This window comes from Equus caballus, chromosome 23 (genome assembly GCF_041296265.1).
Source record: "Equus caballus isolate H_3958 breed thoroughbred chromosome 23, TB-T2T, whole genome shotgun sequence".
Taxonomy (NCBI): Eukaryota; Metazoa; Chordata; class Mammalia; order Perissodactyla; family Equidae; genus Equus; species Equus caballus.
In genome coordinates this window covers 68,774,846-68,800,758 of record NC_091706.1, presented here as the reverse complement: position 1 = coordinate 68,800,758, position 25,913 = coordinate 68,774,846, and the positions used below count along the sequence as shown (strand labels likewise).

At 36.6% G+C, this 25,913-nt stretch overlaps 1 protein-coding gene across 2 annotated transcripts in view; it reads right to left on the bottom strand.

Annotated features, from left to right (window-relative positions):
- Positions 1–8,306: 8,306 nt before the first annotated feature.
- ZNF484 (zinc finger protein 484) overlaps positions 8,307–25,913 on the bottom strand; it is a 30,385-nt gene continuing 12,778 nt past the window's right edge. For both annotated transcript variants that reach the window (XM_070248187.1, XM_014735542.3), the window contains 3 exons: positions 23,299–23,425; positions 22,935–23,030; positions 8,307–17,216 (listed from right to left, as the gene is read on the bottom strand). In XM_070248187.1, coding sequence (XP_070104288.1) covers positions 14,926–17,181 — 2,256 coding nt within the window. In that variant the 5' untranslated portion in view covers positions 17,182–17,216; positions 22,935–23,030; positions 23,299–23,425 and the 3' untranslated portion in view covers positions 8,307–14,925. The remainder of the gene's footprint in view (positions 17,217–22,934; positions 23,031–23,298; positions 23,426–25,913) is intronic.

Sequence of the window (25,913 nt, the reverse complement as noted above, 5' to 3'; positions counted from 1 at the left end):
ACCTGAGCTAACAACTGTTGCCAATCTTTTTTTCCCCTGCTTTCCCCCCCCCAAATCCCCCCAGTACATAGTTGTATATTTTACTTGTGGGTCCTTCTAGTTGTGGAACTTTATTGATATTTCCATTTGTTCATATGTCATTTTCTTGACTTTCTCCATATCTTCCTTTAGTTCTCTGAGCATCTTTCAGATGGTTTTTGAAGTCTTTGTTTAATAGATTTGCCATTAGGTCTTTTTCAAGGATCTGTTTCTTTGTATGCCTTTCATTTTTTTTTTGTTCAAAATTCCACATTTGAATCAAATAATATGTAACTCTGGAGATAAGACTCTCCCCCTTCCCAAAGGTTTGCTGTTTTTTGTTATTGTTTATTATTATTATTGTTATATGTTGTCTCTGTGTCAAGGATCAGCTTGAGGTGTAAACTTAAGGCCTTTTGAGGTCTTTTTTGAGCCTGTACCTTTCCCTGGGCATGCATTATGTCTTCTAAATTTTCCTGTTAATGCAGTTGCTTTTGAAAATCTTAGTCTTTAGTGCTTATCTCCCAAAAGGGGAAAAAGAAAAATGGAGAGGGGGTATGAAAAGGGTGCCAGCCCTTTAAATCCTTTGGAAGTTATTTCAGCCAGAGGGGGTGGGACTTGCAAACGAGGAGAGGTGCAGCAATGGCTGCCTACTCTTTGCACCTCTGTGATCAGAAGCAGCAATCAACAATCAGAGCACTGATTCCCAACATTTGGAGGACAGGGTCTTTTTTGCCCACCCTGGCTCTCACAAGCTGTGTGCAAGTTGCTCTAGAAAAATATGCACAGCTGCCAGGTGGTGATAGAGGAGGAGTACCTGCTACTGTGCTAAGAGCTGAAATTGACCAAAGGTAACAATTACCATCCAAGCGTTCCCCTGGAGGTTATTTTCTTACTTTTATGGATGGTTATTGGTATTATAAAGAAATACAATTGATTTTTTTATGTTGATGTATCCTGTAACCTTGCTGAACTCATTTTTTATCTCAGTAGTGTATGCGTATGTTCCTTAGGATTTCCTAGATACAGAATATAATCTTTTACCTCTTTGTAATCAAGATATCTTTTATTATTTTACTGTCTGATTGCACTGATTAGAACCTCCAGTACAATGTTGAATACAAGTAGTGAGAGTAGACATCTTTGTTTTATTCTTAATTTTCAGGGGAAAAGATTCAATTTTTCACCACATCAGATGTAAGTTTCTGTGTAAATGTTCTTTATCAAGTTGAGGAAGTTCCCATCTATTCCTAAATTGTTTAAATATTTTTTTATCACGAATGGCTGTTAGGTCATTATATAATGATAAAGGGGTCAATTCATCAAGAAGATATAACAATTGTAAATATATATGCTCCCAACATCAGCACACCTAAACATATTAAGCAAATACTAACTGATCTGAAGGGAGAAAGAGACAATATAATAAAAGTAGGGGACTTTAATACCCCACTTTCAACAATGGATAGATCATCCAGTCAGTGGAAAGAGTGGACCTGAACTATACTTTAGACCAAACGGACCTGACACACATATACAGAACATTCCATATAACAGAACCAGAACACACACCCTACTCAAGCACGCAAAGCACATTCTCCAGTACAGATGAAACGTTAGGTCCCAAAACAAGTCTTAGCAATGAAGAAGTCTGAAATCATATCATGTATCATTTCTGACCACAATGGTATGAAACTAGAAGTTAATAACAGGAGAAAATCTGAAAAATTCACAAATATGTGGAAATTAAACAACACAATCTTGGACAATCAATGGGCCAAAGAAGAAATCAAAAGGGAAACAGAAAATATCTTCAAACAAACAAAAACAAAACCACAACATACCAAAACAGGATGAAGCAAAGGCAGTTCTAAGAGGAAAGTTTATAGCAAGAAACACCAACATTAAGAAAAAAAGGGGGGCCAGCCCCGTGGCTGAGTGGTTAAGTTCACGCACTCTGCTTTGGCAGCCCAGGAGTCACTGGTTTGAATCCTGAATGTGAACCTACACACCGCTCATCAAACCATGCTGTGGCGGCATCCCATGTAGAAGAGCTGGAATGACCTACAAGTAGGATATGCAACTATGCACTTGGGCTTTGGGGAAAAGAAAAAAAGATCTCAAATAAATGACCTAACTTTACACCTCAAGGAAATGGAAAAAGAAATAACAAAAACCAAAGTTAGCAGAAGGAAGGAAATAACAAAGATCAGAGCAGAAATAAATGAAATACAGACCAGAAAACCAAAAGAAAAGATCAACAAAACTGTGAGCTGGTTTTTGAAAAGATGCCTAAAGTTGACAGATTTTTAGCTAGACTAACAAAGAAAAAAGAGAGAAGACTAGGTAAATAATATCAGAAATGAAAGAGGAGACATTACAACTGACACCAAAGAAATACACAGGATTATAAGTGGTTACTATAACAATTATACATCAACAAATCGAATAACCTAGAAGACATGGAAAATTTCTAGAATCATACAATTTATCAAGACTGAATCATCAAGAAATAGAAAATCTGAACAAACTAATACAGTTTGTTATTAAGGAGATTGAAGCAGTAATCAAAAACCTCCTAACAAAGAAAAGCCAAGGACCAGATGGTTTCACTAGTGAATCACAACAAACATTTAAGGAAGAATTAATGCCAATCCTTCTCAAAGTCATCCAAAAAATAGAATAGGAAGAGAACACCCTCAAAGTCATTTTATGAGGCCAACATTACCCTAACACAAAAGTCTTATAAAGACATGACAAGAAAACTAAAGACCAATGTCCCTGATGAATACAGATGAAAAAATTCTTATAAAAATATTAGCAAACTGAATTCAACAACACATTGAAAGGATCATTCACCATGATCAAGTGGGATTTATCCCTGGGATGCAAGGATGGTTCATCATATGAGAATCAATAAATGTAATACACTACATTAGTAGAACAAAAGATAAAAACCATATAATCCTCTCAATAGATGCAGAAAAAGCATTTGAAAAATTTAACATCCTTTGATGATAGAGTCTCAACAAATTGGGTATAGAAGGAATGTATGTCAGCAAAATCAAGGCCATATATGACAAGCACAGAGCTAACATCTTACTCGATGGTGAAAGGTTGAAGGCTTTTTCTCTTTCAACCTTTTCCCCTTTTGTGAAGGAACCATAAAAGATCCTGAATAGCCAAAGCAATCTTGAGAAAGAACAAAGCTGGAGGCAGCATGCTCCCTGATTTCAAACTATAGTACAAAGCTATAGTAATCAGAACATTATGGCATTGGCATCAAAACAGACACATAGATCAATGGAACAGAATTGAGAGCTTGGAAATAAATGCCCATGCGTATTCGGTAAAATAATATGTGATAAAGGAGTCAATAATATTTACTGGGCAAAGGATAGTCTTCAGCAAATGGTGTTGGGAAAACTGGATAACCACATACTGAAAAATAAAGTTGGACCACTCCCTCAAGCCATTCACAAGAATTAACTCAAAATGGACTAAAGACTAAACATAAAACCTGACACCATAGAATTCATAGAAGAGAGAGAAGAAGCCCCTTGCCACAGGTCTTGACAATGATTTTTTTAATATGACACCAAAAGCACAAGCAACAAAAGCAAAACTCAACAAGTGGGACTACATCAAACTAAAAAGCTTCTGCACAGAAAAAGAAACAATCAACAAAATGAAAAGGCAACCTACAGAATGGGAGAAAATATTTGCAAGTCATATACCCAATAAGGAATTAATAGCCAAATTACATAAAGAAGGCATACATTTCAGTAGCAGAAAAACAATTATATTAAAAAATGGACAGAGGTTCTGAAAGATATTTGTCCAAAGAAGACAAACAAATGGACAATAATTACATGAAAAGATGATCAACATCACTTATCATCAGGGAAATGCAAACTGATACCACAAGATATCATCTCCCACCTGTTAGAATGGCTATTATAAAAAAAAAAAAAAAGAAAGAAAAAAACAGGAGATAAGTGTTGGCAAGGATATGGAGAAAAGGAAACCCTCATGCACTGTTTGTGGGAATGTAAATTGGTACAGCAACTATGGAAAACAGTTTGGAGCTTCCTCAAAAAATTAAAAATACAACTATTATACAACCCAACAATTTCACTTTTGGGTGTATATCCAAAGTAAATGCAATCAGTATCTCAAAGAGATATCTGCACTCGCATGTTCATTGCAGCATTTTCACAATAACTAAGACAGGGAAACAATCTAAGTGTTCATCAATAGATCAATGATAGAGAAAACATCACACACACACACACACACACACACACACACACAGGAATATTATTCACAAATAAAAAAGAGGGAAATCCTGCCATTTGTGGCAACATAGATGGAACTTTAGAGCATTATCCTAAGTGAAATAAGCCAGGCAGAGAAAGACAAATGCTGTATGATCTCATTTATATGTGGAATCTAATAAAGCTGAACTCATAGAAACAGAGAGCACAGCGGTGGTTGCCAGGGGTTGGGGCAGGGAAATGGGGAGATTTGGTCAAAGAGTATCCACTTCCACTTGTAAGAATAAGTTCTGGGGATCTAATGTACAGCATGGAGACTATAGTTAACAATACCATATTATATACTTGAAAGTTGCTAAGAGAGTAGCTCTTAAATGTTCTCACCACAAAAAAAGGTAATTATGTGAGATAATAGATGTAATTAACCTTATTGTAGTAATCATTTCACAATATATACGTGTATCAAATCATCACATTGTCCACCTTAAACTTATGCAATGTTATATGTCAGTTATGTCTCAATAAAGCTGGAAAAATAAAATATGAATTTTAAAAAATAGAAAATCCTCTAATATATTATGAGAAATATGGAATTAGAAAGTTATCATTTTGCAGCCATCAGAATAATAATTGATTCAGGCAAGAAGCATCAGTAAATGCTAAGCGTAGTGGATGAATCTTTGAGGAGTTAAAGGATATTTACACAGTCCCAAAGAATCTCCACCCCCAAGGAACTTATAATATTAGAGGAAAACAGAAACTTTACAGGGGACAACCTGGCAGACACCACCCTTAACGAGTGATCAATGCTAATATATAGCCAGTAATGAAGTAAATCAGTATCTCATGCATCTTAATATGATGAACTTAGAATACAGAATCATTTCTATGGTATTCTTGAAAGAAAATTACCTGAATCTAATCATGAGGAAACATCAGATAAAAACAATTTGAGAGGCATTCTACAAAATAACTGCTCTATACTCTTTGTGAAAAACGTCGCGAGGGACATAAAAAGACTGAGGAGCTGTTGTGGATTAAAGGACACTAAAGACATGATAACTGAGTGTAATACATGATCTTGGATTTATAAAGTACGTTATCTGAACAAGTGGCAAAATGTGAGTAAGGTCTGTGGATTAGGTAATAGCACTGAATCAATATTAATTGCTGTTTCGGTAATTGTGCTGTGGTTATTTAAGAGAATTTCCTATGTTCTTAGGAAACACAAATGGAAAAATTGGAGACAAAGAATTACGTCTGCGATTAATTCTTAAATGTTCCCAAAACAGTGAGGCGTGTGTGCATGCATGTATGCATATACTAATGGGTAGAGAGTTGAAATAAATGTAGTTAAAAGTTAACATTTGGGGAATCTGAGTAAAGAATATACGGGAATTTGGTGATGTTCTTTCAAATTTTCTTTAAGTCTGAAATTATGTCAAAATAAACATTTAAAAGAAAAAACGCATAGCTGAATATATCACAAGCAAAATCAATAGAGAAATGACAGATTGGTAAGAAACATGTGCAAGGTATATGATAAAGGGATCATTTCCTAAATATATGAAATCAACAAAGAAACAATAAAACAATGGGCAAAGGAAATGGGCAGGCAGTTCACTGTATAAGGAATTAAAAAATGGCTTCTAAACACAAAAAACTCTACCACATTCATATTAAAATATGTATACATTGTTACCGTTTTCAGATATCAGACTCAGAAAAAATTTGGCAAAAGATGAACTGTATTTTCTCACAGAATTAAATGACATGTCTGTTGTTTTAAACCCTCCTGACACTGAAATCTATTCTTAACACTTTGTTTCCAATGTTTATATCAATACTTGCATTTTCTCGTCTTATTTCATATGCCATATTTTCTAATACTGTTAAATAATAATGGTACTAGTGGAAAATCCTAACTACTGATTTTGATTCCTCTATTTATTTCCATTTAAAATATTTGTTGTTGCTATTAGAGAAATAATTATATTTAAGTAGTGTTCGACCATGGGTATTTTGTTAGTAAAGAATCCTGAATTAATCAAACACTTTTCAGTAAATATTGATATAAACATATTGCTTTTCTTTTTTAAAGTAGTTATTCTAGTTTCTTGACATTCCATCACTCTTGTATTTTAAAATTAAAATCATTACTAATTTTAATTTTATATACTGCAAGACTATATGTGCTAAAATGTTTAGGATTTTTGCATCTGTGGTCCTACGTGACACAAGTCAATAATTCCTTATTTTTCTATTGTATTTACTACCATGGTCTTATTTGTTGTTGTTAGTGCCCTTCAGTCAATTCCGACTCATAGTGACCCTGTGGACAGCAGGGTGAACCCCACAGGACTTTCTGCGCCATCCCCTCACCTTCTGGCGCTATATCAGACAGTGCTCCACTGCTATTCATTGTGTTTTCACGGCCAATTTTAACAGAAGTGGGTGGCCAGGTCCTTCTTCCTAGTTTGTCATAGTCTGGAAGCTTGACTGAAATCTGTCCACCATGGGTGACTCTGCTGGTATTTGAAATACCAGTGGCATAGCTTTCAGCATCACAGCAATAGGGAGCTGCTACAGTATGCCACATGACCGATGGGTGGTGTGGTTCCCTGAGTGGGAAATGAACCTGGACCACTGTGGTGAGGCCACCGAGTCTTCACCACTAGACCACCATGATGGTCTTATAGTGATGGCATGTTTTAAAATTTCAATGGACCAATGTGAAGAAATAACAAAATGTATTGGGAAATACTCTTTCTATAGGACTTGGAATAATTTGAACTAGACATGAACTAAAATCAGATGTGAATCCATCTTTTCATGTTATTTTTTATAATCAGCTTTATTGATAAAATTTACATACAATTAACTGCATCCATTGTGTTCAATGCATTTTGATAATTGTGCACATCTGTGAAATCAACACAATAAAAATACAACACAATAAAAAATCAACACAACACCATCCTCAAGATTTCTTGTACCCCTTTGGGGCCATCCCTCCCTCTGCCCTTAGCCCCAGGTAACCACTGATCTGATTTTTGTCATTTCACTATTTATTAGTTCGCATTTCTAGAATTTCATATAAATGCATTCATTCAGTATGTCATACTCTTTCATGTCTTGCTTCTTGTACTTAAAATGACTGAAATTCATCTATGTTGTAACGTGTCACTAGTCCATTCCTTTTATTGCTGAATAGTACTGTAGTATTCATTTATGGATATACCACATTTTGGTAATCTATTCACTTGATGACAGACATGCGAACTGCTTCCAGTTTGAGGCTATTATGAATAAAGCTGCTATCAACATTCATGTACAAGTCTTTGTATGGACATGTTTTCATTTCTCTTAGATTAAAAATGGAAGTGGAATGACTGGGTTGTATGGCAGCTGTGTGTTTAACTGTTTAAAAGTTTGCCAAACTATTTTCCAAAGTGCTTGTGTCATTTTATATTCCTACTCACCATGTATGAGTTCTAGTTGCTCCACAGCTTCCAACACTGGGTGCTGTCAATCATTTAAATTACAGTCATTTTAATGAGGGTATAGATGTGTCTCATTATTATTTTAATTTGTAGTTCCCTGATGGCCCAATGTTGAAAATCCTTTCTTGTCCTTAGTCGCCATTTCATATCTTCTTTCATGATGTCTGTTTGAATTTGTCGCCATTTTTTATTGGGTTATTCGCCTTCTTACAATTGGGTTGTAAATTTCTTTATATTTTCAGAATACGAATCTTTTGTGAGATATCTATTGGAAATATTCTCCCACATTCTGTCTTCGCTTTTCATTTTTTTAACAATGCCTTTCAAAGAATGAGTTTTTAATTTTGAGAAGTTAAATTTATCATTTTTAAATTTTATACTTCATTATTTATGTGTCCTATCTAAGGAATCTTTTCCTATGGTCCTGGTACATTTTAAATGGTTGCTCTGTAACATTTACAGCGTCTTTTATGGTTATTGACTTTTTTCAGTTTTTCATCATTTTAAATTTTGATCAATTATATCTTGCTGGAAAATCATTCATTTACTCTAGGTAATGATCTCTTCTGATCCTATTAATTGATCTCGTATCTGTGGTTCTTTTTACTTATTACAAATGTGTGATTTTATTCTCTCTCTACCTTACTTAGGTTTGTGTGGAGTGTCTAGTTTACAGGGGTTTAAAAAAGTCTTTTCTACTTATTTTAATAGAGAAAAGATGGATTACTTTATAAATATTGATGCCTGAATAAAAGTAGGCATACTTTCAGGTGCAAGAGAAACCTAGAATAGAATGGCTTATGCAAAACACGTTTATTTTTATGACATAGCAGAAGTCTGGAGTTAACCTGCTGCTAGTGTTGACTAAATACTGTCAGGACCAGTGTCTCTGATTCTTTTGACTTTTCCCCTGTGTTGAGAGGTTGTCACTCCCCCAGACATCATGTACAAGGCAGGAGGAAGGGTAAATTGACGGCAGCAGCTAAGTCTGTCCTTTTTCTTAGGAAAGCAAAGGTTTTGTCAGAACACATTTACCAGTGTTTTGCTTCTCTTGACCTGAGTCAGGTCACTTGACCACTACCAGCTTCAAAAGACGCTAATGAAGTGAGTAAGTAGTGAGAGAGGAGTACTGGAAGTGCTCGCATACCAACAGTATCTACAACTGTGAAAGTGGCTATCCACGTCCAAGAAAAAAATGAATCAATTTCCCAAAATATTTACAAAATATACTAAAAAAAAAAAACCCCACTTAAAAATCTTATGTGAAGCTTAAATAAGACTAGAAATTCAGAAACTGTAAAAGAATAGACTGACATATTTAAACATGTAAAAAATAAAATTATGCAAACGGAAAAATAGCATATACAAAGTCAACAAATAAGCAATGGTTGGTTTTTTTTTTCAAAGGAGTTACTACCTTTAACATATTAAAGCTGTTAAAAATTGACAAGACAAGCAATCCAAAAAGAAAAATGTATGAATAAATGGTTTATAAACGCAACCTACAGAACAGCAAATCAAATGTCCAAGAAACATTTAAAGAGGCAAGTTAACAGGTAAATTAAAATAAACTTAGTTATCAGTTTGAGATCATAAAACTTCTCAAGGTTAAAGAGTAACAGCTACTTTTAGTAGAGAGGCAGGGGTACACTAATACACTAATGCTGGAAAGATGAAACACTACAGTCCCATTTCAAAGAAATCTGGCAACTTCCATGAAAATAAAAAAATACAACTCAATCCATGAATCTCACTGCCAGAATTACGTTACAGGGGCAAAAAAAAAAAAAAAAAAGGCTCTAGTAGGTAAAAGAAACTCATGTCTGTCCATTAACCCATCACGTTACGCCACCTCTTGAGGATGGTTATCAGACCATTTTTCCTACTGAGAAAATGTGAATGAACAATGGCAAAGTGTTTGAACAAATTATGGCACGTCTACACCATAGACTCTTTTTCACCTAGTTATTGTTGAGCACAAAAGATGCAAAAAAAGTGTATATAATCTCATTTTAAGACCATAAAAACATAGTCATATGTGAACACAGATAACATATTAATGTGTCTGTACGTGATTGTGAGTAAAAATAAAAATATGAAGTTGATTAGCATTGCTTGTCCGTTGACAGACTGTTGCTCTAGCTGGAGGTGCTATGAGAATGGAGAAAGTACAAAATTCAAGAGGTAAAATATATTATAAAAGTCACATTTATACATTCATGCATTACTGAATGACGGGGATACATTCCAAGAAATGTGTCATTTGGCGATTCTGTCCTTGTGATTGTGCAAACATTGTAGAGTGTACTCAGACAAACCTAGATGGTATAGCCTACTACACACCTAGGCTATACAGGACCACCATTGGTATATGCAGTCAGTCACTGACCAAAACATTGTTCTGCAGCGCCTGACTGAACAAAGTTTTATGTGTATGCACGTGTGTATGTTTAAATATATATTTAATTAAAAGAAAGGTAATTGTTGGACTGGTCTATTTGTCCCCACTGATTCTAGACTCATGGGCATACAATTAAACCAAATAACAACATGAATTATATTTCTTGTGGAATTTGCTTCTACAGGAAGACTTTCTCACTGTATCAAACTTACAGTTCCCTCCCAGAGTGAATTTTATGACATTTTAAGAAAATGATGTATTCTTAGAAGACTTATTCTCAATTTTTATCTGTCAAGTAAGGTGTAACTCATGGACACAGAGTTTTTGACATTCAAAATATACTATACAATATACAATAATCATAGGGCTTCTTTGTAACATGAGTAATTTATAATTGGTTCTGACTTGTGTGAGAATTTCTCACTTTCAGGAAATACACAATTTCACTCATGTATAAATACTGAAGAATACTGAAAACTGATTTCTGAATGAAGCTATTCTCACATCAAGTGCATTTATTTTGTCTCCTTCTAGCAGAAAGTTCCCGGTAACTTCCAGGTGAAGGGTTTCCAGTCACTTCTTTTACAGGTTTTTATCTCCAAAATGAGTTCCTGGAGTATAAGATTTGACCTGTTATTTCTCTCATGTGTGAATTTGCTGATGTTCAGGGAGTTGACTTCAGTGGATGTTTTTCTACAGTTATAGTATTCATAAGATTTCTCTCCAGCATGAATTCTAGGCTATGTAATAGAGCACGATTTGTGAATGAAGCCCTACCTACATTTACTAAGACAGGAAATTACTCTCCCCTATGAATTATCTAATGTATAATTAAATGTTGGTTTGAGTGAAAGTTTTCTTCGATTTACTGAATTCTTAGAATGAAATTCCTTTTTGAAAAATTTAAAGTGCATTTTTTATTTAAAAATTTAGATTGTAAAACTCTCTCTTCCCCTCAAAGCCCCAGTAGATAGTTGTACATTCTAGTTGTAAGTCCTACTTCTGTGTGAGCCGCCACCACAGCATGGCTGACAGACGAGTGGTGTGATTCTGCGCTGGGAATGAAACCTGGACCGCCAGAGTGGAGCACGCTGAACTCTAACAACTAGGCCATTGGCGTTGGCTCTAGATTGTAAAACTTTTAAAACAGTTTTGCTCTAAGTACAAATGAACTGTATTACAGCACTGTCATAAAAAGATACAGCTAATTCACAACACTTTCCCAAGTAAAGTCTACACCCCACATGCATCCAATCTATACTGACCATAGAGTTCAACATAATTAAGGTTGAGCTCTTCCATACCACTCATAATTTTCCAACATCCACTCCTCAATCAATTCCCAGGTACACCTTAAGATACATTGAGGCCCACAAAAGAAAGTCTGCCTTTCTCCTAGAGATTAATACTGTGTTGACAAAAGGTAAAATGTCTCTTTTGTCTTTTTCTTTTTTGGCTTGATAATGCAGAATTATATTTTTTAAAATGTGCCTGAGAATAAAAAGGTTGAGAATCACTACGTCAGTAATCCTACTAAATTAATCTTTGAAATTCTTACTTTCAAACTCCTGGGTCCTTAAACTAGTCTTCATTAACTTAATTTTCTATTATTATCCAAAGGAAAAAACATACTATTAAAGAAGAAATTTGAGAGGCTCTAAGTCAATCTCTTCCAGGTGTTAAAGTCTGGCAGCTACCATAATAAAATTTGACACCACCAGATGTAATTTTCTCTTATGTATCAAAGTTTATAAAGTCTTTAACAAAAGAGTAAATGTCTTTAACTTTTAGCAACGAAAACTGGGAATAAACTTGTTGCAAAGCATTTTCATTTTTTAGTTTGGAGAGTTTTGGTAATTAAAAAGTATGTATTTCTGGACTCCATACTCCTTAAATAAGAATTATTAAATATCTTAAATATCTCAGTGATTTGAAAACTTCTGCTAATGGCAAAGTGGGTGGGTGGTACAGACCAGCACTCACCTGAGAACTAAAAAACGTGGAAGAAACTACTAAATACATGTAATTTTGGGATGGCACTAAAGAACTACCAGGGAAGTAAGAAACTGCAGGAATAAGATTAGACATGAGACTTAACCTCTGGAATTTGGAACAATTTACTAAGAAGAGGTGTTTGTTAATTCTTAAAGCAAATACTGGGCAAGAGAGGCTTAAGACAGTTTTTGACAAATTTATGGGACTAAAGAGAAAAGTACTAGAATTAAGGTCTTTCCAATGAGCAGGGGCCTGATAAGTCTCCCAAAGTCCTAAGTCTTAAGGGTATCCTCTAGGAATAAGAGTGAAAAAATATAGACAGACCTTCACAGGGACTGGTAATCAGGGATTGCCAGTGTTCCTGGCCTAGTCACCTGTTAGAAGGAAAGGTAAATCCTCTCTGGAAGATATCATCCAGGCAATCTAATTATCTCTACAATTTTTTTTATATATAGTGTCTGCTACTTGATTTTAAATCACCAGATAAATGGGAAGACATCACCAAAACCCAAGAGAAACAACTACCAATAGAAAAAGGTCACCAGGGGATCTAGATAATGGGGCTTTCTCTAGAACCAGAGGAAGATAATGAAGTAGACCCATAATTTGAATAGATAATAGCTAGAAGTTTCCCAAAATGTGAAAAAAAAAAAAAAAAACCCACTACGCTATAGATTTTTTAAAAACACTGCAAACCCCAAACAGGCTATATACATACAAAATCACACCTACACATATCATTCTGCAACTGCTGCCAGCATAAGATAAAGGCATAAGTTTTAAAGGAGTGAGAGAAAAGAAGGGAGGGGAAAACACATTACCTTCAAAGAGAATTAAACTGAAAGCTTACTTTTCAACACAACAATGGAAGACAAACCATAACAAAATATCTTCAAAATACTAATAGAAAACAACTGCCAACTTAGAATTCTATATTCAGTAAAAATATCCTTCAAAAATGAAGGCAAAATAAAGACATTTTCCAACAAATTAAAAAAAACCAGAATTTGTCACTAGCAAAAACATACTAAAAGAAATACTCAAAGGTTCTTCAGTCAGAAGGAAAATGATTCTAGAGGGAAACCTAAAGGACAAGAAGGAATAAAAAAGCAATGAAAAGCATAAATGTGTGGACTAATCTAAATAAAAATTGACTGAAACAATGGCCACATTGACTACACACAGAATTCAAATGCACGGCATCAATACCATACACGTCCAGAAGTAAATAAACAGACAATGCTGTAACTCCTCAGCTTGTCCAGGAAGTGGGGTGAGTACTAATTTATATTAGCCTTTAGTAAGTAAAGTATGCATATTGTATTAACAGCTGACACAGTAAATTTTAAGACAAAAAGCATCACTAGATATAAAAAGGGACATTTCATAATGTTTAAGTTTCAATTAACCAGGAAGAGTATAAAAATTTTAAATTTGAATGTATGTAAAAACAAAGACTCAAAATATATAAAGCAAAAATTGGTAGATCTAAAGGAGACAAATTCACAATTATCCTGGAAGATTATAACACACTTCTTTCAGGATCTGATAGAATAAAAGGCAGAATAGTCCATAAGAATATAGAGGATTTGAGAACACAATTAAATAAGATTAATTTGCAGACTGGGAGTGCATGGGAGGGGTACTCTTCCAAATGTGCAACTGTCTTCTAAGAAAACAAGCTCAAATGCAAGACAACTGTGTCCCATAATAACCTACCACGTAATGAATATGAAGAGAATGTATTAACAAAATTGGAAGGAAAGAATTCTAGGTTTTGAAACCCATTTTCATAACTTGTCTCTTTTTCAAAGAGAAATCAGTAAATAGCTAGGTTTCTGTGGACCAGGCCGAGACTCCAGTGCTGATATCTAGATTTGTAATCTGTAGCTAAGTTCCAGGATCTCAGGGCCAGTTCTAAGGTGACAACTAGTCCACTGGGCTACTGCCTTACATCATCGATCATTTTTGGGAAACAGGCTGGGAGCACTTTCTACCTCTTGGGTGGAAGTTACTTGCTGCCATGGCAGAGAATTAATAAAAGAAGGAACATACTGGTTACCTAAAGATGTCTGTGAATGTTGAGGTCAGCCTGCAGACCTGATTTGCCAATCTGAGTCAAACTGTAAATTTAAAATTTTTTAATCCAAGTTTCCACATGCTAATAAATACTATAAACAATAAATAATAGTGACTTCCCAAAGAAAAGAAAAAAAAGAGTCCTTTCTTTGTGTCTTTAATGTCAATTTTCACAAAAACTTCTGGCTTCTCTTCATTATAGACCTGAATTGTCTATACTTTTTCCTTGATTTCAGTGTCCATAGGGTGCCTAGACAACAAAAAATTTTCTTAGCACTCTACTCATTAAGAAATTCCTTTGGTCAATAGTGAATATTTTTGCTACCCAGGGCATGAAAAACTCAACAGGCCTAAATTTATAAAGCTGCTTATCCAAAACATGAAGCCAGAAAGATTGCCAAGGCATCTCCTTGCATATTTACTCCTATTTTCAGGGGCTTGATGACCCTAGTATCTGTCAAGTAAGCAACCACGGCCATCATACGGTGCTTAAAGACTCTCTGCAAAGTATCTCTCCATATGTGTAACTGGACATTGGCTGTGTGATCCAGGTATTCATACTTCTGACTAGATAGAGGAAAGTTGGCTTTGGTTACCTCCTGCTTCTTGGTCAAGCTGTAGCCTCTCAAAACTTTGTATCTCCATACCATGATCATGGCACTGGGCACTCAGCTTCCCCAGTATCAGATTTCTGATGTACACTGAGTTGTGGCTTCCAGTTTAAAGCTTTCCTAAAGTCAGTGGATTTATAGTGTTTCTGTTTAGTATGAATTTTCTGGTGTTTTATAAGGTTTGATCTGATGGTGAAGGCCTTTCCACATTCTGCACATATATATGGTTTCTCTCCTGTGTGAATTCGATGATGCTCATGAAGTTGTGACTTCTTAATGAAGGCCTTCCCACAGTGACTGCATTCATATGGTTTCTCCCCAGTATGAATTCTCCGATGTCGATTTAAGTGTGATTTCTGGATGAAGGACTTTCCACATTCAGTACAAATGTAGGGTTTCTCCCCTGTATGAATTCTCTGATGCATAATTAGTGTTGATTTTCTTGCAAAGGCTTTCCCACATTCACTGCACTCATAATGTCTTTCTCCAGTATGAGACTGCTGATGTATATGGAGGCCTGACTTCCGAGTGAAGGCTTTTCCACAGTCACTACATTTATAGGGTTTCTCTCCAGTATGAATTTTCTGGTGTGTAAAGAGATTTGATCTGTCAGTGAAAGCCTTTCCACATTCAGCACATCTGTAGGGTTTTTCTCCTGTGTGAATTTGCTGATGTACATGGAGCTGGGATTTCTTAGTGAAGGATTTCCCACAATCACTGCATTCATAAGGTTTCTCTCCAGTATGAATTCTCTCATGTGTAATAAAATGTGACTTGTGGAAGAAGGCCTTCCCACATTCAGTGCAAACATAGGGCTTTTCTCCTCTATGAATTCTCTGGTGCATACTTAGTGTTGACTTCTGAATGAATGCTTTCCCACATTCACTGCATTCATAATGTCTCTCTCCAGTATGACATTTTTGATGTATCCTCAGCCGTGACTTCCAGGTGAATGATTTTCCACAGTCACTGCATTTATAGGGTTTCTCTCCAGTATGGATTTTTTGGTGTTTAATGAGATTTGACCTGTCAGTAAAGGCCTTCCCACATTCAGTACATATATAGGGTCTCTCTCCAGTATGAATTTTCTGGTGTATAATGAGATTCGTCTTGTGAGTGAAGACCTTGCCACATTCTGAACATATGAAAGGATTCTCTCCTGTGTGAATTCGCTGATGCACATGGAGTTGTGACTTCTTTATAAAGCACTTCCCACAGTCACTGCATTCATAAGGTTTCTCTCCAGTATGAATTCTCTCATGTGTAATAAAATGTGACTTCCGGATAAAGGCTTTTCCACATTCGGTGCATACATAGGGTTTTTCTCCTGTATGAATTTTCTGATGCATAATTAGTGTTGATTTCCTTGTGAAGGCTTTTCCACATTCAGTACATCCAAAATGCTTCTCTCCAGTATGAATTTTTTTTTTATGTACATTGAGGTTTGAATTCTGTGAGATGTTTTCCCCACATTCACTGTATTCATAGGGTTTTTCTCCAGTATGAATTCCCTGGTAGCTAAACAGATCTGACTTCTGGATAAAACCTTTTCCATATTTATTGCATTTATAGTGATTCTCCTCAGTATGAGTTTTCTCACGGTTTGACCTGAGGGAAAAGTCCTTCTCATATTTAGCGCATATATAGGGTTTCTCTCCTGTATAAACCTTCTGAGGTACAGGAAGTTGGGACTTCTGGGTGAAGACTGTCTCACATTTGCTGCAATCAAGCTGTTTCTCTTCAGTGTAAATACTTTGAAGTGCAAAGAAGTGTGACTTCTGGGTGAAAATTTTTATACAATCAGAAAATAAATAGAGGTTCTCCCCAGTATGAACTTTTTGATGTTGAATGAGAGCCTGCTTATGACTCAGAAGTTTCTTACATTGATTACATTCACAAGCATTCATTTCTGTATGAGAATTCATATGAGTGAAAATATTACTATATCCCACAATCTCATCAAGATTTTCTGTCGCATTGTTTTCATTATAATTACATGAGCTTACAATAGGCTTCAAACTCTTTCCAAAAGAGTCATGGCTACAGAGTCTTTTTCTTGAAGGAGCAAGGTGTGTGTTTACAGGAACTATTTTCCCAAGGTCCTTATACTCACAGTCCCTCCCATTAGTTAGTGTTTCCTTGTTGATGAAGGTGACATGACTTAAATGTTTGTTCTGGTTTCCCTCATATCTCCTTGTCTGTTCATCACCTTGCCACAATTCTTCTAAAATGGAATATGGGTCATCTCTTGTGAAGAGATTAATTCTCTCAAACTGGACTGAAACTTCTTCAGACATTCCCTGTAATGAAGTTTTGAAGCCAATATTCCCACCTAAAACAGAAAGAAAAAATAAAACATATTAAGAACAGTTAACAGAATACAGAAGGAATGATACATAGAGCTGATTCAGGGTGAACATGGAAAAATAGGAGAGGCTCTATATAAATATAAATAACAAATATATATAAATATGTAAACATATAAGTGTAATAATCTATTTATATGTAATAATATATAGTAATAAAATGAACACTTATGTTACATTTACCATATGATAAACAGTAGCATTTAGATGTGCCAGGCATTGTTCTAAATTCTATCTTAATTCATTTAAACATCACAACCCTTTGCTGTTGGTATTATTATTGTCCCGATTTTACAGATGAGGAAATTGAACCACAGAAGAGTTAAGTAATTTGCCAAAATCAAATGTTCAGTAATTGGGGAAGACAAGACTCAAACTGAAGCAGATCAGGTCTACGTATGTAGCAGAACTACACAGTAAGGTGCCGGAAGAACAAAGTGACAAACTTGTGGCTTAAAACAAGTATTTCTGAGTCTAGATTCTTATTACCCTTCACATATAAATCCTCACTAATCTCCCTGCTTTCTCTTTTCCTTATTAACCACTGTGCCCTAAATACAAACTTATCTCTGTATAGTAAAACTGTTGTAGCCTCAGTCACCCTGACTTAGCCAAACAGTAAGTGGATGTCTATGACTGAATTCTTTATCCCTGGTTGGGGTGCACAGACACATGCATCTAATAGGAAGCATCTAAGACCAGAAAGGGTCAGCCATCTGAAGCAGAGACTGAAAGTTGTCCATCAAAATCTGTCCCCTTCCTTCAGCAGTATTAAGCTTGTGGCCAAGCATATGGCTGCCTCAGAACAACAGATCTGTCCAGCCTCATTTGACACTAGGTGAAGCCAAGTAATTCAGTTCTCACCAATCAAATGGGAGTAAAAATCCTATTTGTTGTCACAAGGCCAATGTCTTAAGGAAGTGTATGTGTCTCCCACAACCCTCTGCTCTTCTCACTGCTATATTCCAGACTTGCAGCACCTAGCTCTACGCAGCTGGCAATGCCCTAGGCAGAGGTCAGAAAACTATGGCCCTCAGGCTAAATCCAGGCCCGTACCCAAAAGCAAAGAATAGGTTTTAAATTTTTGAATGGATGAAAACAATCAAAAGAATGATAATACTTCATGACACATGAACATTATACAAAATTCAAATTTCTATGTCCATAAAGTTTTTACTGGAATACAGCCACACTCATTCATTGACATACTGTCTACAGCTGCTGTAAGGCCACAACAGCAGAACTGTGCAGCTATGACAGCAACCATATAGCTCACAAAGCCTAAAATATTTACCTCTTGGCCTTCACAGAAAATGTTTGCCAACCCCTGCTCCAGGGGTTGATGGTGCAATGACTTTCTAGTAACATCACTGAATAGCCGTTGGAAGCAGAGTTGCCTGGCAGACCTGGACCACTCACCTTATAACTATCATGTGATGGGTCAGTGTTTATGTTCCCTAAGTCATGGTTTCTCAGGGTCTCTTAGTGACAGGAGTTTGGCTTTACTCCAAGATACTATTCTTGCCCAGAGTAAGAATCATTAATGTTCCATATTCTGGAATAGTGTATAAGATATAGTAGATTCTCAGTAAATATTTACATAATAAATAGATTATACAGGGCTGGACTTATGGCCGAGTGGTTAAAGTACTGCACACTCCACTTCAGCGGCCTGGGGTTCGTGGGCCCAGATCCTGGGTGAGGACCTACTCCACTCATCAGCCATGCTGTGGAAGCATCCCATGTACAAAGCAGAGGAAGACTGGCACAGATGTTAGCTCAGGGCAAATCTTCCTCACACACACAAAAATTATACAACTCTCTTATTCTACTAGAGTTCTTGAACACAGACAGTCTAACCTCACATCCATTTTATTCTCTCCAGAGCCTCGTCATGTCCCCATACACATTCTTTAACTGCTATATTACATTTTTACTCACACATATTAATGGCTTTTCATTCATCCTGAGGACATCTAATACTGGATTCCTAAACATGGATTTTGACCTTTCACAAGCTTTCACTTTTTTTAGCTTACAAACCCATTGCTATGTCTGACAACATTTACATTACTACCAACAACGTTCAATGTAAAAAAATGCGCTGTTAAAAAGTTTAATTACACATAATTTCTGTCCCCAATGATTCACTCATTCAATAAAATAGAGAATCATAATTCAGGCCAATAAAACATGTATATGTAAGCTGTCTTTCCACTGGTCACTACAGGATATTTTACTACTGAATCCAAACATATATTCTTTTTCCTTTTCCCCACTAAGCTTCCTTTCTCTGATCCTCTGTTCCTAAGCAACATTCGTTGTTGTTCACAGATCATTTACGGTTTTATGCTCTAAAAACAAATCCCAAATCTCAACATAACTCTACAGAGGCTTTCTTTTCTTTTAAATTAAAAAAGGCAAACAAAGACTAGATATCCTGAGCCACTCCTGTTCATGCTTAACTGGCACAGACCTGCACCAGAATAAATGCTCAACGCACAGAGGCTGAAATTTTAAAATTTCATGCAGTTATCTTCCCCTTTCCACAATTATTGGCCCTTTAAATTGCTCTCAGCAGAAATTTTTTAAAATCCTTCTGAAATAAAAAAAAGTAACCTCCTCTGCCTATCACATAAATTCAAGACTTAATTTAACTAAACATTCTCAACAGAAACATTAAAAACCAAAAACAGGGGTAAAAGACTCAGTTATTACATAATTTAATGGTAATTTTCTCTGAGCTTCTGTGGGTTGGAGAATTAGAAAAGGAAAAAAGCAGTGTGTGTCGTAATCATTAGGGCCAACTCAAGGAGTAAGGGAGACCTGAGCACAAAGGACAAGTACCTATATTATCTGAATAGGCAGACAAATCACAAAACAATCAGAGGGTCAGATGCAGGGGGATTATTAAAGAAAAGGTTAAAATGAAGTAAATGTGATTATGGAAACTAAACAGAGACAAATGTGAATTGCAAATATGAGGCATTTTCTTTCTGTAGCTTACAAACCCACTGAGAGAGGAATTTGTCATGTGTTAGATAACAGGAAGTAACTTCAGTTTTGCTCCATACAGCTACGACAGGATAAACACAATGTTTTAAGCAATGAAACCTATCAGCAGCATCTAAGATGAACTACTGGGAAAAAAAAGAGAGACCAGCATATCCAAAGAGGGTTAGAATAATCCAGGCATGAGAAAATACAGACATGGTTTTAGGTGGTATCACTGGAAAGTAAGAGGAGGAAGGTATCTAAAAGATATTTCTAGAAAGAGAAATACTAGTAGAAAGAGCAGAAAGAACTGTTTGAGAAGATGAGTCACATGGAAAAGTCAAAAACCACAGCAGAATATGACAAAACTGTGCTTGGCATCTGCATTGTAACTGCTCTTCCTCCACCAGCGGCCACCTGATGGGCCCTTACACACGTAAGGTATCAGCAGTTTCCCTGAGAGTCCATAACAGGGGCAGTGCCTGCTTGAGACACACAAACAACAGGGACACAGTAAGACTTGTTCCTGTAAGCCTGGTGTCACTCACAACTTGTGCTGGAATTGAGATGCATGATTCAATGTGAGACACACAGAGAGTTCCAGGCCAAGCCACACAACCCAGGGCCACTTTAAGGAGGGTTCCATCCCTTACATCTGTCCCTAACTGCCAATTACAACTTCCAACTTCAGCTGGTTATAAAAATGACAGAGCCTTGCAAAAGTCACCTGCAAAGGAAGAATGGACTCCATTCCAAATTTGGTTCAGATGTCAAGACCGAGATGCAACACACACACCGAGAAGATATGAAAAGGTTCACTACTCAGTAACGAGCTTTTAAGGGAGAGCTCCAAGCAGATCCGAAAGGGGCTTGAGAGGGCAGGAAGAAGAGATTGGCTTGGTTTTTTATGGTGGTTGGGGGTGGGGCCAGGCTGACCATTTCCATGCAACCTCCCACCAGCAGCAAGGGAGGGAGCCTCTCAGCTTTCTTACCAGTTTGCCCAGATATGGCGCAGAAGGCGAAGAAAGAGGGGTGAAGCTTAGAAGATATCAGCAGTCAAACGTCAGAAATGAAGTCAGAATCTATTACAAGATACATGATAGGGGTTGGCCTTGTGGCCGAGTGGTTCAGTTTGTACACTGCACTTCAGCAGCCCAGGGTTTCACTGGTTCAGATCCTGCGTGCAGATGTGGCACCGCTCATCAAGCCATGCTGAGGTGGCAGCCGACATAGCACAGCCAGAAGGACCTACAACTAGAATATATAACCATGTACTGGGGGGCTTTGGGGAGAAGAAGAAGAAAAAAAACAAGACTGGCAACAGATGTTAGCTCAGGTGCCAATCTTTGGGGGAGAAAAAAAAGACATCATAAGATGTCGGAAATATTTTGTTACTAGAGAAACACAAATTAAAACAATAATTGAAAATTAAAATCCATTAGATTAGCCAAATTATTAGAAATATGGGCAGGGATGTACAGAAACTGATCCCTTTGTACACTGAGGGGATTGCAGAATGATACATCCAATCTAGGAAACAATGTGGTTAAACTTAAGTCAAATAAAGTATGAGTGTAGCCAGGGATGAAGCAACCCACTAGTCTCCCTGAGAAATCCTCGTTTCCTATAAGAACAGTTCATGAAGAATTTACTCAGTACTGTCTGCAGGAGCTAGGAAGCTGGACGAGTAAACTGCGGTATACATCTGCGGAACGCTATGCATCAGTTAGAAGCAATGAACTAGAAAAACACATTGCAACCTGAACCAATTTCAGGCTCACACAGAAAAAAAGGAAATATAGCACAGTACCATTTCCATAAATTAAAAATGCCAACAATTTAAATTTTACCCCACAAATTCAAGGATAGATAGCAAACATATCAAATATATTAGAGCAGTTGCCTCTGGGAAGGGTAAAAATTAAGTATGAGTAGTGAGGATTAAAAGGGATCAATAAAGAAATAAAATAAGAAGGAAGGTTAAACACACTGATGATGACATTAACTACAAATTGAGGACTCTAACTCAATTTCCTGCACATGAGTTACAAAAACTTTTGTAAAATATCAAAATAAATTAGTTAGAAAGACCAACTCAGTGTTGTGTTACACCAGCCAAGTAGGATGAAAATGTCAAGAACCAAAATTACCAATGTCATATACAGCAAAAATCTGTCTTCTAATGTAGGTAGTGATACCCTCAAGGTCAAAGTTGGAGGAGACTCATGGGAGAGGATAAAATGAGGCCACCTTTAGATGACAAGTCTGAAGCACTAAGGGAACAGAGAGAAAACGAAAAGAAACCAGTAGGAGTGTGACCAAAGGTAACTTTTTAAAAAGGCAAATTTATGAGTACATGAATGCGTAAGAAACGGATCTAAGACCTTGATGTGACGGAGGTAAAAAGAATAAAAAAGCTAGAGAAAGGGAGAAAAAGCAAAAAGCAGGATCCTAGATCCAAAGTACCAGTAATTGTAGCACAACCCTCCTAAAAGGTCAAGGAAAGAAGATACTGATATGGGGAGAGGCATTTAGGTATCCAACGGGCCAATATCAACTCTATCCATGCAGTTCCAGAATTTTGGAATGTTACAGAAAAGTCCTATCAACAGCACTTCGAAGTTGCCAGCCTCTGCCAGTAGAGCTGCAGTTCAGTCATACTGTCCCCATGCTCCTGATCCCCTACTCACCTAGACAGCTCTGACTTGAGATTTCACCATCCAACAGACACGGCTCTTCTCCGTGCTCCAAGTGGAAAACGATTTCTGGTTTGGGAACTTGACACCCTATTAACGATAGAAGACTTGGTTTCAGAGGCCATACAATGAATCACTCCATTTACTTTTCGGAAAAGTTCATGGGCACAGAAGTGTATTCATAATACCCAAAAGAGATGATTAAGAACATAGGACAAAATAAGGACAAAACTTCAGATGTCCTGCAGTCTTTAGAAGTCCCACATACCTCAGAAATCCCATAGATTTCAGAAATTCCACTAAGAAAGAAGATACTCTCAATTAGGTACAGCCTTATACCCAGCAGGGCTGTGCTTACCCACTGAGAGCAAGTTGAAATAGTTCTCCAGCGTCACATCCCTGTACAGGCTTTTCTGAGCGAGGTCCAACTGCTGCCACTCCTCTCTGCTGAAGTCGACAGTGACATCCTTGAACGACACAGATCCCTGTAAAACACACTCCTATTCAATTTGAAGGATCAGGATTGCAGAATGGGACCAGGATACTTAGGAACTTACTTTTAATCATTTTTAATATGATACAACATATATGGTTCCCACTAAACACCTATATTTTACATTATTATTTTTAAGGAAAAAATGAATCATTTAAAATATCATGCCATTCTTTCTATGGTACTACTAATATTCCAGTTTTTTGTTTTGTTTTTATCTGTGTGCTGGTTACAAAGGGATAAGCCGTAAAACTTCAACAAGCTGTATAAACATGATTTGTACTTTCTTTTCTATGCATGCCATATTTCATTAATACTTTACTTAAAAATATATATATATACTCTGCCATTCATTTTGCACTCAACAACCCAGAGTAAATCAATTCCTTCTTTTAAAAAGGTAATCAAAATAGGCTCTTTTTTCAAAACAATGTGGCACTGGCGTAAGGATAGCCACATAGGTCAATGGAATGTAATCAAGAATACAGAAATAAACCCACATGCTTATGGTCAATTGATGAACATGGGTGCCAAAACAGTAAAACAGTCTTTTCAACAAATGGTAGTGGGACACGTGGATATCTACATGCAAAAGAATGAAGTTGGACGCCTACCTCACACTATATAAAAAAATTAACTCACAATGGACCAAAGGCATAAATATTCTTATGTTTAGCCAAAACTTAAATCTTGTCATGCTGGATTTGGCAATGATTTCTTAAATATGAAATCAAAAGCACAAGCAACCAAAGAAAAAACAGATAAATGGGACTTCATCAAAATTAAAAACTTTGTGCTTAGAAAGATACAATCAAGAAAGTGAAAAAGACAACCCGAAGACTGGGAGAAAATTTCTGCAAAGTATTTACGTGCTAAGGGCCTTATATCTAGAACATATAAAGAACCCCCACAACTCAATAAAAAGACAAATTATCCAATTAAAATGGGGGAAGGATATGAATTACTCCAAAGAAGATATACAAACAGCCAAAAAGCACTTGAAAAAATCCTTAATATCTTTAGCCATAAGGGATATGGAAATTCACATCACAAAGAGATACCCCTTTAAATTCACTAAGATGACTATAATCAAAAAAATGTTCGCTATCATTAGTCATCAGGGAAATAGACCTACTAGGATGGCTACAATAAAAAAGATAAGCGTTAGTGAGGAAGTGGAGAAACTGGAACCCTCATACAATGATGGTGGGAATGCAAAATGGTGCAGCCACTTAGTAAAACAATCTGGCAATTCCTCAAAAGGTTAAACATAAGAGTTACAAAATGACCCAATAGTTCCACTTCTGGGTATATGCCCAACAGAAACGAAAACACTTATCCACATAAAATTTATACATGAATGTTCATAGTAGCAATATTCATAATAGTCAAAAATAGAAACCCAACTGTCTGTCAACTAATGATGGATTAAAACATGTGGTATGGGGCAGCCCTGTGGTGTAGTGGTTAAGTTCAGTGCATTCCACTTCAGCTGCTGTGTTCACAGGTTTGGATCCTAGGCACAGACCTATACCACTTGTTAGCCATGCTGTGCACTTGTTAGCCATGCTGTGGTGGTGACTCATGTACAAAACAGAGGAAGACTGGCACAGATGTTAGCGCAGGGCAAATGTTTCTCAACAACAACAAAATAATACAGTATACCCATAAAATACAATATTATTTTGCCATAAAAAGGAATTAAGTACAGATACACGCTACAGTGTAAATGAATTTTGAAAACATGCTAAGTGAAAGAAGTCAGTCACAAAAGGCCACATATTGTATGATTCCATTTATATGAAATGTCCACAAGAGACAAAACTATTGAGACAGAAAGAAGATTAGGGGCTGGCCTGGTGGCATAGTGGTTAAGTTCATGTACTCTGCCTTAGTGGTCCAGAGTTTGTGGGTTTGGATCCTGGGCACAGACCTACACACATTCATCAAGCCATGCTGATGGCATCGTACGTACAAATAGAGGAGGACTGGCACAGATGTCAGCTCAGCAACAATCTTCCTCAAGCAAAAAGAGGAAGATTGGCAACAGATGTTAGCTCAGGGCCAATCTTCCTCACCAAAAAAACAGAAGAAGAGGATTAGTGGTTGCCTAAGGCAAGGAGCAATGAAAGGATCAGGGGGTGACAGCTAAAAGGTACGAATTTGGAGGTGGAAGGGCAAAGAAAATGTTTTAAAACTGTGATGATGGTTGCACGACTCTGAACATACTAAAAATCATTGAATGTACACTTTAAATGGGCGAACCGTATGGTATGTGAAGGGGGCTCTTTTGAGGTACTGCAATTTCTGAATTGGCCACAATAGCTTGTGGCAGTCCAACGTTTCTCGCAAGAATAACTATAAACGCCAGATGAAATAGTGAAATCATCCATTTGAAAGCACTGGAAAGCTGTTAGGGACTAAGACTCTGGAGAGAACACTTATTTAAGCTAACTTCTGCAGCCGCTTTTACACTGGGA